Genomic DNA, 14,672 nt, shown 5'->3' on the forward strand with positions numbered 1-14,672 from the left:
CTTCCCATGTGTCCACAGCAAGCTTCCCCTGAAGCCAGTGGATTTTGCCAGTGATACCGACAGGAACAATTAATTCAGTGTTTTCAGTAGTTTTCCCCTAGAGGATTTTTGGAAGCATTCTGAATTAAGAAAACGCTTGTTTGTTTGTGCATTAGTCCACTTGCCTTTCCTCTGACAACACAAGGTGGATTTTAGAAACCTGAGCATTTAATGTCTAAACTGTCATTGCAACGTTGTTGGTTGGTTTGTGCTGACATCAGCAATCCCAGGGATGCTTCAGCCAGCAAGGACAGATTTGGTCATAAGAAACAAGAGAAAAACAATTGCTGCTGCATAAGTGAGAGTGCTGTAAATATGTCAAATTCCCAGATTAGGTAAAAATAACAGGGATTAAAAAAAAAAAAAACAAGAAACCACTTTAAAATGTACTAACCAATACCTGGTAGCACAATGGACTTTTGCCTCCTTCACATCACTGGGATTTGGATTGGAGGGATGGAGCTCTTGGTCCGGCTGCACGGCTCAGCAAGGTTCTGCACGCTGACTTGGGGGGAGGATGTCACACTTCATTCATATTGCGCTATTCAGAGGACCAGATCTGCCAGAAACCTCCTGTGGCTTTTTGTTGCTCTGATCCCGCGACGGCAATAAACCTGGCCTAGCCAGATATTGGACCAGATTTACAGCTGCTCTGTGCCCATGTGGTGTGACACAGCTGGAGCCCAGGGGTGTCTTTGGTGATGTGATTTTGCCTCCCCTAATGTACCCAACCAGCCAGTGCCAGGGCACATCATAACACAAACAGCTTTGCTGTAAATACCGCATCCCTAGTGATGTGTGCCTGCTTTTCCATGGCACTTCTCCAACCAGAGTTACTTGCCATCTGATGTTGTACTGCCAGGAAAAAATGAAAAAGGGCATGCTAGTGACCACACAGGATTTTGCATTGTGGCAACGTGTATTAGCTACATGGGGCAGTCATGCTGCTGGCCTTCTAGCCAGAACTGTTAGCAATGGATGATGCTCCTGTTGGCCCTGTCTACAAGATGTTTGGAGCCAGCACCCACCTGACTTGTGAGAAGGATCTGGTGCCACTGGCCTTAAATTTCTTGCCTTCATCACTGAGAGAACTCTGTCCCTGAGTGAGATGGCACACACCCCTGCCCGGTGCCACTGGGGATGCAGATGTCCTGCCTGTGTAGCACTGCAGAAGCCAGTGAGCCCTCCTGCCTGGGTACCACTCATAGAAGCAGTGGAATTGTGGCAGTTGGAGTTCTTGCCTGGTGGTTGGCATCCTCCTGAGCCACCCATCCATCCAGGCATCCCTCCCTGGGCTGAGGTGCTGATCAGCTCTTCTGCAGCTTGTTCCCTTCTATCCTGATCCTCAGCTCTGGGCATGAGTGGAGGAAGGATGTTTTCAAGACCAGAGAGGAGCTCTCACTGCTGATGTTGTTCTGGTCTTCTTTCAAGCTTGTGGGTGATTTCTTCACTTCTACCCCTGAAAAAAAAATGCATTTGGACTGAAGATGCTGCAAGCAACAGTGCTGAGAAAATGCCATACTGTGCCCTGTACACCAAATAGTCTATGGAACATCATAAACCAGCTGATGATGGGTGAAAGGTCAGGGCAGCCCTCAGGCAGCCCTGCTGCCTAGGAGATGTGGTGGAATCCCTGTGCTGCCCACCCCATCCTGCACAACTGAGGAAGCCCTTTAATTAGTGCTCCAAAGAGCCTGTACTTGTTATACCTTTGCTCTGCATCTCCCTTTTCTGAAAGGTAGTGTCTAAGTGCTTTGAATTCTGAGCAATGGTTCGTGGTTTGAGGGAGCAGTGTGCTGTTTGCCATGTTCATCTGCTCTCCTTGGCAATGATCATTTTTGGGTATAACATTTATATTGCATCCATTAGAGCATAGAATGGGATGTGAATTATCCAAAGCTGTTCCAATCACCACTTAAATCTTTATGGATTGCAAGTAATAAACATAACTACAGTGTTGCTGAGACTTTATACCACTAAAACACCAGTTACACACAGCCAGTGAAATTCTACAGATTATTGGGTAAGATTTTCAAGTCCCAGAGTGACTTTTACTCCTAAATCTCAGCAACTCTTCTCTATATCACCTGCTGTGACTTGTGAGGACCAAACTAAATACTGGCTACAAAGCTGCTAGCATCGGTACATCCCATCCCATCCCAGTACATTCCTGGAAAACAGCCCTTTCCTGGCAAGATCAGGATGTTCCTTCATAAATTGACAGCACTTTTCCCAGAAGCTGCTCAGTCTCTTCTCTGCAGTGTGAGTTCATTCAGCAGAGGGTCCCATCTGCAGCACAGGCACATAAACATGATGGCCAGTAAATGGAATCAGATTGCCTAAAAAGCAGCCTGGCCAGATTTTTCTCTTGTATGTGGAACTTCAGCCTGCTGGGTCTCTTTCTTAAGCCAGTTGAAGCTAGAGTGATGGCACTAGGTAAAATATCTGGTTTAGGGTTATCTACTTTATGTAGGTGCAGGAGAAATCATGAAAAAGAATCTTAAAATGTCATTAATCAAAGACCTGTTACAATTTATTTGAGAGGGACAGAAATTATACCTTCTCACCTTTAGGACTGATAAAGGACTGTACCTATGGAAAATAAGTAATAATGAAATAGAACAAAAAAAGCATACAGCAGCTTGCTCTTCTGAGGGATGATCTCACAGGGCAGCATGGTGAACATAGCCTGGCAGCGATGCTGTATTTAATGCAAGATCAACGCTGATGACAAAGTGTTGTCACAGTTCTTGAATTTGGAGGGAGAGGTGGCCAGCAGTTTTAAACTGAACCCAAAACTTTGGGGACCTAGCTCAGGGGTGAGATTTCAATGAGTGAATGCACATCGTCGGTCAAAAATCCATCAGCATCGTCCTGTCACCTGGGGCCACCAGCAACAGGGGTGCAGCAGGACTTGGGAGGCTGGTGTCCTCAGCCATGGGGGGTGAAGTGCAGCAGGGAGAAGGCCCCAGAGCGATGCAGCAAAGGGAAGAGGACATTGCCTTTGAGATGGTGTTGGTTGCGTTTGGAAAAAGACTGGCACAGCTTAGTTTCTAACAGTAACTGATGGCTGGAGAGGGAGGTGATGCAGCCAGCACCCAAGTGCGTGTCCTAGCAGGGGAGCAGAAAAACCAAACTGCTGAAACACCAATGAAACCCACCTCTGTCCCAGGTGTAAAATGATGTTTGCAGCCAGCTCTGATGAAGTGAAGCTTGTGAGAACAGATGGGCACTGATCTTCTTAAAGTCACGCCTCTCAAATAAATCAACCATAGCAAATGGCTTAATTTGCTATCTGGGGCAATACTGGTCCATATGAGACTCCTGGTACCATTTCTCCAGTAATTTGTAGATGTCAGCAAAAAAACATCTTAGCAGGGTTTGGTAATGCTGCCCAACAGACCCAACCTCGTGTGGTTAAGCCTGGATAAGCCAAACCTACTAAATCTGGATGAAAAGCATAAGCAAGCAAACAAAAATATCGTTCAGTTATGATGAGGAAGAAAAGAACTGCAAGTTTCTGTGACATCCAGAACACTGACATCCTGATCCTAATTGCCTCAGTGGGCATACGGAGCACAACAAGAGAACAACAAGAACATTTTCCTTTGATAAAAGCAACCAAACTAATAGAGCTGGTCTGCAAACCACACAGGGGGGAGATGAAAAAGAATGCTGCCATGAATTAAAGCAGACAAAAACCAGCTGAAGCCACCTGGGAAAGGGCTGAAGACCTCATAGGATATCCCATACAGCCCAACAGCAACCTAATTAAATAGGCAGCTGGAAAGCACAAAATTACCCCAGGAGAAAGTTGAGGAAATGGAAGTCTATTGAGATAGAGACCCAGAAACTGAGGAAATGATCCTCTGAGCTGGTTTTGGGCAGCACAGTTGGCCAGGGAGACAGGTAGGCAGTTGGGACTCAGCCTTCCCAGGGGATCTGGGCTTATTTAGTCTATGTTCCTCTGCCTCTAAGGCAATGAAAGAAAATCCCTTCTCAAACAAACGGTGCCAGGGCAAGCTATGAAGAATCCTCCTTCTGCAGCCAAGATCCCTCACTCCCAGAAGAACCCTGCGCTTTGCTCTACAATAGCAAATGAAAACACTTTTCCATCTTTGCAGCTTTCAACCTGCCAGCATGGGCAAGGTGCTGGTGCTGCCTGAGGACCTCCTTTGGGAGGGGTTATGTCGCAAGCCAAGGCACAGTGTGGAGGATTCACATCCAATGTGCACTGGTAAAAACGCCACGATCCAGACCTCCATGGGGATCTCAGCCAAAGCCATGCCTGACTCTGTTAAATGGAACAGACCTAGACAGCTACTCAGAGATGAGCAGTCAGAAAATGCACCAGCAGCCAGGCTCACTTTTCAATGCGTTTACTTACCTTGGGAATCTGGGAGCTGATGGGTCCATCCCACACCAGCTTACATGGTACCCCCATGGATGACACGCTGGACCAGGGGCTGCAAGAGACATCACGTCTTCTCCCACCATCAGGTCCCTCATACCGTGCTGCACCTGGGAGCAGATCATGCATCAAGAGTTCTTGAGATAAATTTCCTGGAAGCAGACAAAATTGTTCCTTAGGACTTTGACTGAACAAGCTGCATTGTGTGCTACACAAATTTGTGTCTTGCCTAGCACATTGAGAGGGCTGCTTCGCCTTGGTACACGCTGTTCATCCCAGTGCAAAACAGCAGAGCTGCGGGAGGCCGGAGCTCGCTCAGGCACTAAGTCCTCGTTGTCTGTGTGCTGGAGGTATGGGATGGGCTCAGGCAGGGGAGGATAGGCACCAGCTATTGCTTCATGTCAGACTTGCTTCCAGCAATTCCTCCTTACATGGTCCTTACACAACCTGTCCGTCTTCTGGCAGCCACCTGCAGTCATCCGCATGCCAAGCCTACAGCATGGAGCTCTTACGGCACAGGAGTGGCCCAGCATGGGTACAGCTCCTCCAGCAAAGGGTTGGTGGGTCTGAAGCGTGCAGCAGCTCCTCAGCACTTGTTCTGCTTCTCCTACCAAGACAGAGGGACAAAGCAAATCACTTCAACCTGGGCAGTACCTCACCTAACAAACAGGGCCATGACAAACTATAGTGAAAACCCCAGTTTAGGCAAATTCCCATCTGTTTAGTTAAGATAATTTTAGTTTACTACTACTTTTTTCTTCCTTGGCAATTGCGTGTGTGCAATTAGCTGCAATCTTGCCTCTAAAAAAAAATATAAAGCACCCTAATTAGCATATTAAGCCTCCTCATTTCCCAGTACTGTATAATGTTGTGAAAGCTAATCTATAATGTATTGGGTACTATGCAAATTCTCTGCACTCCATACGGGGTTTATAAAGGCATGCAAATTAAAAATAGGGTTTGGAATAGGACTGGGGGGAGGGGAGAATTTGCACAATAAAAAATGCGGATAGGAGGAAAGGTGTTTATAACCTTCTCCCTATTGTTTGTGTATTCTCAGCTGCACAATGCTTTTCAAAGCGGAGAGATGTATTGCATAAAAATCTCTCCAAATTGGATAGTTTTTAAATGAAATTTAAATTGAGAGCGCTGTTCTCTAAGCAATAATCCACACCACGCTTTCTGCTGGGGTTTGTAACGGGTCGGTAAAGGCATTCAGCTTCCACTGACTTGCATTGCAATCATGCACGGCTTCTTGTAGCATCTTTGCCTGGGTGTCACCAGCAGCCTCATCGCAACACAGCTGCCCAAGGAGGGTCCAGAGGGGTGGTTTGGCCAGGACCTGGCAGGTCCCCAGCAGCATAAACTAACGGGGCTGGTGCATTACCTGCAGCACCCAGGGAGTTTGCAGTGCCTGTGGAGCGTGCTTTGATCCTGTTGATGTTTTTGTAGCCCTGCCTATAGGTGATGCAGACATAGCAGTGGTACAGCTGGGCTTTTACGGTGCCGCTGGCTGGTGGTGCAGCGGCTCCGTGCGCGCTGCCGGAGCCGAGCCAGCGCACGCAGTCTGTCTCGTGCAGCTTGTCACTGCCTCCCGTCGGCTGTGCCTGGTTGGGTGCATGCAGCTTCCCTGACTGATGCTTAATTAGATTACAGCTGCTGCTTAAAATAGCCGGGTTATAAAAATAAAATCTTGGCTGGTGTCAAAGCAAGGCCTGCGCGGACCGGCGGGACGGATGCTGCCTCTGCCTGGCCAGCCAGGAAGCTCTGCTCACGCAGGCAGTGCCGCATCGCTGCCTCGGGCACCGGGGACCGGCGGTTCTCCTCACCTTGATGGGTTTTCCCTGCTTTTTGCTTCATTTATGTCATGGTACCCCACAGCCTGCCTTGCACAGGCTGCCCCAGCTCTGTGGGTGCTGCCCTCCAGGGCTGCGCCCCACGCCTGCTGTCCTCCCAGAGCACACACAGCTCCTCTGAGGGCAGTGCTTTTCCACATCAGCCACCAGCAGGGCTCACGGCCACCTTGCAGGCAGCTTTTTGGCAGATGAGGGAACGAGGCTTTTCTTCACCTGCTGCGTCTTCCAGTATCTACCCGTGCTGCTCGAGGGCTGTGAGCCCTCCAAGCCTGTGGACATTGCCCTAAGTTACACTGTGTAATTAAGCTTGTAATTAGGTGGGTTTGTATAGCTCATGCTGCTCTTTCTACTGGGTCTGTCTATGAAGAGTCATGCACTCTGGGCAGAGGTAGGAGATAGATAGGCAGGGAGCAGCAGAAGCGAGAGGTGAGGCTGACGCCAGGGTAGACGTGGCTGAGCTCCTGCATCTCCACTGACAGCAGGCATGGATGGACCCACAGCAGGGCATGTTGCAGGGCAGCCACGTGTGTGTCTGCCTAACGTTTTATCCCATGCAAAGTGTCACAGCATCATTAAGGATAAGGGCCCATTCCTTTCATTCTCACCAGCACAGCCATGGAATGGAGATCAAAGCTGTTCAAGAAGGAACTGAAGACATCCCTGACAGAGGGAGGCTGCATCTTGGAAGCAGGCAGGAAAAACTCCAAGACATCACACAAGGAGGAAATGGAAATGGCAAAATCCAGCTGAGGACTTCTCAGGCACTGTTTTCCCACAGGGAAGGGACGGGTATGCTCCGATCCCCCTGGGCTTGTAGGCTCTTGGCAAAACCACAGTTAGCAGCTCCCTTCATTCTGCTAATCCTTCCCATTCTGACGCTTCCAGCCAGTGTTTCCATGTTCATTCATTTGTTTCATAAACGTCTGTATTTGCTTATTACCTGCTGCAGTTCCCTGGACCAGTGATGTTCAGGATGCAGGAGCTCCAGAGGAGAGCAGCGCCTGTGCGGTGCCTCTGAGCACGGCCTCTTAACAGTGACTGCAGCTGGTGGAACCACCCCCAGCAGGGAAACAGGCAGGAGGGATGGCAAAACCCCACCCTGGGGTTATTTCCTTTGCAGATGTACACACACACATGCACAATTACTCGTTGGTGGGGCTTTGCTGTCTGTTAGTGCAATACGAGGGGTCCTGCTAGATCAAACCCACCGTAAAGCTACTGTGAATGCCTGTGATTGCACCAAACTGGGAAATTGGACTTGCTTTGTTTCTAGTACCTTCATTTAACAGTGAGTGCCGATTACTCAAAGCGATATGGGCAGGACCTGGTAATATAGCATTACTGTAGCATTAACTTAAGGGGATGATCCAGTTGCCTGCAGTGTAAATACTTTGTGGCCAGGAACCCTGCTTTATCGCTTTGTATAGTTTTAAAGTAGTTTAAAGATTGAATAACATAAAATAACATAATATAATGTTATTTATGTTATTTCCCACGTGAAGAACTCCTGTAAACCTTGCAGTATTGAAACTCAGTGAACAAGGCATCTTAGACAAGCTGAAAAACAAATGGTGGTACGATAAGGGTGAATGTGGAGCCAAGGACTCCGGAAGTAAGGTCAGTCGCTGAAGGTCTTTTTGTACTGATTAGCAATCACATTTTGACCCACTGTTTGTTTATACAAAGAATGACTTTCAAAAGTTGATATTTACATTTTGAAGGTTGAAAGAAAAGAATAGGAAAAGATAATTAAGTCTCTGAACGTGACAGCATTTTTCTTGTACGCAGTAGCAGGCTGTAGTTGTAAGTATGCTTTACTATTTGAGTATTTTGCTAGAAGAACATGGAGGGAGAAGCCCCCAAAGCCTCCCAGGCTGGTACCTTCATTTAAGTGTGCAAGTTGCAGCACAGTCAGTGTGTATTATTCAGGCCAGCACCTTTTCTTATTTTCAGTTTTATTGAAGGAAACACATTTTTGTTTCAAACTTGTGACTTACTTACATTCTCTACATGTCAGTTTGGGGAACAGTAGCATGCTTGCTAAAGGTGAACAATTTCAGGACAGGCCTGTAATAAGGAAAAACAAATGCCCTTCCTGCCCTATTTCCCAATTCAATTTGAAACTGGTTTAATTTTTAAACAAATCTAGGAATCCTATAGGTAACTACGTAAAGAATATATGTTCTTTTTTATGCTGCTCTGAACCCTTTTGCTGCTGCACTGCCCTGTCCCACACTGAAGGACTGCTTTAGAGTCCAGTGGAGATCCCACCCCTGTGGTGGCAGTGGATAACCCAGTAGCTGCACACTTAAACTGCAGGAAGTATTTACTTACACCACTCAGCTTAAAGAAAACACAGGGGATTTTTGTTTTTAATGCTTATTGAGGCATTGAGGAGAAAAATCCTGTAGAAGTGCTGGGCTTGTTGGAGTAAAGGACGTTTTGAAAGGCACCGAAAGGAGGAGATATCCAGCTCCAGCTGAAATCAGTCACAGTCGAGTGCCTGACTCCCCTGGTGCCTTTGGAAGTGCTCTCTATAATCATTCAAACAGAAAACTGTAATTTGGAAGCACCCTCTCAGTGTTGGAGGACAATTTCAAGTTCCATCAAAGCCAATAATAAAAATTCATTGATTTCAGCTGGACTGGATGTTGCTCAGGGCACAGCCCTGTAGCTGGTGTCTGAGATAAACCTGGGATTGTGGGACATCTGAAAGCACAACAGCTGCAGAAGGAAACTAATTGAAAGGAGGTGTAAATGAGTAACAGCTTTAGTTTAAATGGCAGGACATTTGCTACCTCTACACAAACTGCCATGAAATGAACAGGTACTTGCAAGGTAGATAGTACTTTATTCTGACTATATGCAAGTATCTCCCTCCCTGAAGGTACTTCCAAACCTAGCTCTGTCAGCAGGCATCCCGCAGGCACAGCCCCTTGCATTTTCTGCCCGGCCAGGCCCACCAGCATCAACTCCATCCACCCTGCGCAGCAGCAAAAGAGTTGCAACAATATTTAATATGATCACAGGGTCCTATTTTTAAAAATGCAAGCTTTCTCCCCCATCTGACATGTATTAAAGGGAGGTAAACCCTGGCCAGCCCTTTTTTGTGTTACAATGACTGGTTTTATTCAGGAGCTCATTCTCCCTTGGTTACCAAAGGTGCTAGTTTAGCTTAGCGCCCTGCTGCTTGACCTTAAAGTAACTGACCATCTTCCTAGGGTGGGTTTTTTCTCCTAACTGTTGAAAACAAGGTAGATAAGTTTAGCAGCGTCTCTATAATTTTATGTACATTCACCAAAACCAAGTGTTTTATGCTGTTTTAAACCTGCTGGTTTATGCAGCCACTGCTTTCCCCATAGAGCATTCCAGAGGGGTCTTTGCTACCAGGGATGCTTGGCTGTAGGCAGGTTTGCTCTGGGATGCCAAAGGCCTGGGGAAATCAGTGGCCACAATAACCTCATTGCCTTGGAGTCAGCCAGAGTTTCACCCACCAAAGGGTGGGAGACAGAGCAGTTACTGGGCTGCTGGGACGGGGGGAAAGCACTGAACGCCATGAGTGTAGTTATTCCAGCTAGAGTTAACTGTTAAATAGCCTGTTGTCTGTCTGTCTGCTCCTCACAGCTAAACTAACATCGCGGCTCATTTCTCTTAGGACAAGACGAGCGCTCTGAGCCTGAGCAATGTTGCTGGGGTTTTCTATATCCTTGTTGGAGGCCTCGGGCTGGCCATGATGGTGGCACTGATCGAGTTTTGCTACAAGTCTCGGGCCGAGTCCAAGCGAATGAAACTCACCAAGAACACACAGAACTTCAAACCTGCCCCCGCCACCAACACCCAGAATTATGCTACCTACAGAGAAGGCTACAACGTGTACGGCACAGAAAGTGTGAAAATCTAGGGGTACGGCTGCGGGCCGGGACCTAAAACCCTCTGGGTTTTCTTTCTTTCTGGCTTTTTTTCAGCTGTGTGTGATCTTTGTTGTGTGAATTGGCCACTGCTGCAGAAGGGCTTGTGAAACATTGCCTGGTGGCCATCTCAGGGTATTAGTGATGTAAATGCCTTCCCTGAACAGAAGTAAGCTTGGTACCATCCTGTATTGTTAGCAGGGACAGCTGTCTTCATAGAATGATTGGAGTTGGAAGGGACATTAAAGCTATCTTGTTCTAACTCCCTGCCACGGGCAGGGACACCTTCCACTAGAGCAGGTTGTTCCAAGCCCTGTCCAACCTGGCCTTGAACACTGCCAGGGATGGCGCAGCCGCAGCTTCTCTGTGCCAGGGCCTCAGCACCCTCCCAGGGAAGAGCTTCTGCCTAATACCTAATCTAGATCTACCATCTTTCAGTTTAAAGCCGTTCCCCCCTTGTCCTACCACTACACGCCCTTGTTAACAAGTCCCTCTTGTAGGCCCCATTTAGATATTGGAAGACTGTTACAAGGTCTCCCCTGAACCTTCTCTTCTCCATGCTGAAGTAAGTAACTTCTCTCTCCAGCATGGTGCTAGTTCAGTGCATATAAAAGAGTTGCTTTACAAAATATTGTCATCAGAATTCACACTTTCTTGCTAGTGACCTCTTCCTCTTTATTTTTTAAGCTATAATCAGGCCAGGTAAGTGATTTTAACAAGTCTCAAAGAAATCTACAACGAAACAGAAGAAGTCTACACTAGAAACCATAATTTCTAAAGCATCAAAAGTAGGGTTGAATTGCTGAAAAACTGAAGTCAGTTGAATTGCTGACTCTGTTGGCCCATCAGCCGCAGACTGTGCCTCTCCCAGGCTGAGCTCACCTGCCCCTTGCCACCAGGAATTGATGAAATCTTTCTGGCTTTATTGTAGATCCTCACCCTGGCAGCACGCAAGAGGAGAAGCAGCAGAGAATGTGGCTACTTCATGGATTCGGACCACCTGAGCCAGTTGTACTCTCTCCGAGGTGTCAGGCATGACACGCGTTGATGATGGTGCAATGTACTTTTAATAGGAAAAACTGATATTTTTTTCCTTCAGTGCCTTATGGAAGACTCTGAGACTCACAACAATGCAAACCATCACTGAAATATTCTTGCTTTGCTTGAAAGAAGAAAAAGAAAAAAGGAGGAAAGGAAAAAGAGAAAAGGAAAGAAAATAGAAAAAAAAGAAAAGAAAAAAGAAAAGAAAAGGAGAAAAAAGCAAAAGAAGAGAAAAAAAAAGAAAAGAAAAGGAAAAGAAAAGAAAAGGAAAGGAAAAGAGAAAAAAAGAAAAAAGAAAAGAAAAGGAAAAGAGAGAAAAAAAAAAAGAAAATAAAAGGAAAAGAAAAAAGAAAAGAAAAGAAAGAAAAGAAAAGAAAAGAAAAGAAAAGAAAAGAAAAGAAAAGAAAAGAAAAGAAAAGAAAAGAAAAGAAAAGAAAAGAAGAAAAGAAAAGAAGGAGAAAAAAAAGAGGGAAAAGAGAAAAAGAAAAGAGAAAAGGAAGAGAAAGAAGAGAAGATAAGGAAGGAGAAAAAGAGAAAGAAAAGGGAAGAGGAGAATGAGGAAAGGGGAAACGGAAAGGACAGGTAACAAGATATTAGTATGTGGAAAAAAAATCTTGTAAAAAAATCAGTGCAACAAAAGCCATTCTTTGATACCACTGCACAGTAAATGAACTTGTGTCCTGAAAGCAAACCGCAGCCGGTTTCATCAGCCACCCCAGTTGTATCAAATTATGAAACTCCTCCTGACACAAAGCCTCAGAAATGTGCTGCGTGCGAACACGGACTGGCCTGTCACTGCTTGTACGAGCTGATGTCAAGATGTTTCTGTATTTACTTACCAGTGGTGTGATTTATTTTTTGTCTGAGCCACTTTAACTCTCCAGCTAATCTGAGCAATTCTGTATAGCAGTAAAAGCTGTGACACCTGAAGAAAAGAATCTGTGCATTAAAACCAGTTAAGGTCAATGACTGTGAATCTGTAAATCCAAAAGAAAGTAATCTGTGGAACTGCATGTCTTGCTTCCAGATCAGTAAATTAATTTCTTGACAAGGTAGCTAAAGTGCAGGCAGAAAATATTGCATTCCTGGGGTTTTCTTCTATCATCAGGCATACCTACAGGTGCTTTATTAAAATGACATTGGGTGGCTTTTAAAAGGAAAATAAAGAGAAGAAAAGCTACTTGCTGTTTAGGTTCAGACCATATATCTCTTTTCTTGCTGTGCATTTGCATTCTAATTCACTGTTTAATATCAAGCAATGAAGCAAGAGAAGCACAGGTTAGTTTTGTCCAGGCCTGCTTCTGCTTCCGCCCCCAGTTCTCTCACAACTAGCACTGTGCTCAGCTAATGCTTCTCGGGAATGGTTATTTTAAACCAGAAGTAAGGAAAGAGGATAGTAACTCAAAGTAGAGCTGCAGTTCCAGGGTAATATTAAGCGATCTAACATGATTCCTGCTAGTACTGTTATATTATATCAGCTCCTGCCAACTCTTGTTTCATGGCTACTGGTGAGAGGATACTCCTGTCCTTGCCCCCTCTGGGAAGAGGACACCGTGCTCCAGCCGACACTGCTACAGGTAGGGGCTCACTATTACTCACATCAACGTCTTAGACAGCAGCAGCGTTTCAGCCTTGAACCTCTGCCTGGAAACTACTTAACTTCATCTTAAAAATAAAATAAAATTAAAAAAAATAGCAAAAGACAAAAAAAAACAACCTTTAAACATATTGTCAATCACATGGGAAATATTCAATGGAATATCTGCATACTAATTACCTCTAATCGACAATATGTATTTTCTGTAGTTTACTATAGAGTTTTATTTCATCAGTAACATACAATGAAAAGGAAACTCATTTAAAGCAGTCTGACCCTTAGGCGTTTAGTTTGCTGATGATAGATTTGAACTTTTAATAGGAGTTAAAAAAAGAAAAAAAAAGGATTCTATGGGGAAAGTCTTGTTAAAAATAAGTATTTCCAACAAAATGTAATATAAAAACCATTTTAAAAGCTCGTAGGAGAATAATTTATTGTTCACGTTTTTAACAAGATATTGACAACAAATTGGTGGTTGGTTTTCATTTTCTTTTCATGAAACTGTGATTTCTTTTCAACTTCTGAAGGCGATCACGGCCCCAGCTTGGGCAAGCTAAAGCTGTGCAGTACGAGTTGTATTTAAAACAAACGTTTTTCTTAAACGCTGTATAAAAGATGTATGTTTATCAGATTCATTTTTAAGTGGCGGCTTCACACCAGTGAAGGGGGGTTGAGAAATGGTTTGATATTTTTTAAACTTGCATGTAAAGCTAAAACAAAACGTGTTGAGTGCTTACCAATCCCGGCTACCAACTTCAAGCTATCGGAAGTTCGGCAGTAGTCTCACCATGATTTGTTTCAGTATGTTTTACTTTGGGGGATTTGGGGATTCTTTCCTTTTTCTTGTCTTGGGTTCTTTTCCTTCCTCATTGTTTTTCTTTTTTTTTTTTTTTTTTTTGGTAATTTACTTTCCTGGTTTTGGTCTTTGAAACTGCACTTCAGTGAGCAGAAAAAATTGCCAAGCAAATTAATGGCTGTAAAAGCATAAACTGCATGTGTGGGCATCAATTACTGAGCCTCATTTTAATGAGGTGTTGTACAAAGAGTTTTAATACATTTTGTAAATAAAACTGTAAAGAAAAAAGTTAAAGAGCCAGCTGATCTTTTCACCAGAGGAGGAGGGAAGCCTGTCCCTTTCTACTTAGGATGTCCACAGGTATTTAGTTTGGGGCCACCCACAGCACTGAACAGAGGATGCTGCTGGGAAATGCATATTCCTGTTTTGGTACCCCGCAAACAAACTGATTTCACTCTTGATGATCCCTCTGGCCAGTTCCAAAGGGCACCCTGTGGGGCAGGGGAGAGCCCAAGGGATGCTATGCCCTGCCCTGGAGTGGCCAGCAGCATAGGTAAATCAGTTCCTCACACTGACTCTACAGATGTATTTTCCTGCAGTTCCTACATTTTCAGCAATGCTTTGAAAAGAAAATAAACTTCACCCAACATTACAGCTAATCCCAACTCTAATTTATGGAGCTTACCTCATCCACACTTTGTTTTTTCCTAGTCACCACAAACTATGAACCATGGGAAGTAATCCTGGTGTTAAACAGCTGGTGTGCACCCAAGTCACATCGCAGCAAGGGCAACCCTTTGGGCGGCTCAACCAGCCTCATGGTCCCCATCAGAAGCCAGCTCCCACTGGGCTCTTTCTGGGGTCCACGCTGGTGACGAGTGCCCAGTGCCTGCTGAGGGCTGAGCTGGAGCAGTGCAAGACTTCATTGGGCTGTGGGGATGGAAAGATCATCTCCTGGCAAAGAGCCCAACAGTGAGGGCCCTAAGCAGGGAGTGCCGCTGCAGAGCCAGCAGCATGGGACCTG

General features: G+C 45.4%; 1 protein-coding gene across 3 annotated transcripts in view; it reads left to right on the top strand.

Annotated features, from left to right (window-relative positions):
- The window catches only part of GRIA3 (glutamate ionotropic receptor AMPA type subunit 3), a 146,310-nt gene extending 134,855 nt beyond the window's left edge, over window positions 1-11,455 (top strand). Inside the window, exons 14-16 of one of the 3 annotated variants that reach the window (XM_061446086.1) lie at window positions 7,809-7,923; window positions 9,962-10,209; window positions 11,146-11,455. In XM_061446086.1, the coding sequence (XP_061302070.1) occupies window positions 7,809-7,923; window positions 9,962-10,207 (361 nt within the window). In that variant the 3' untranslated portion in view covers window positions 10,208-10,209; window positions 11,146-11,455. Of the gene's footprint in view, window positions 1-7,808; window positions 7,924-9,961; window positions 10,210-11,145 lie in introns of those variants that run through there. The other 2 variants (XR_009741971.1, XM_061446085.1) reach the window with 2 other exon arrangements.
- The last annotated feature ends 3,217 nt before the right edge of the window (window positions 11,456-14,672 follow it).

This window comes from Pezoporus flaviventris, unplaced genomic scaffold, assembly GCF_033815535.1.
Source record: "Pezoporus flaviventris isolate CSIRO_AGI_PZ_B2104156 unplaced genomic scaffold, CSIRO_AGI_Pfla_v1 ptg000005l, whole genome shotgun sequence".
NCBI classification, from domain to species: domain Eukaryota; kingdom Metazoa; phylum Chordata; class Aves; order Psittaciformes; family Psittacidae; genus Pezoporus; species Pezoporus flaviventris.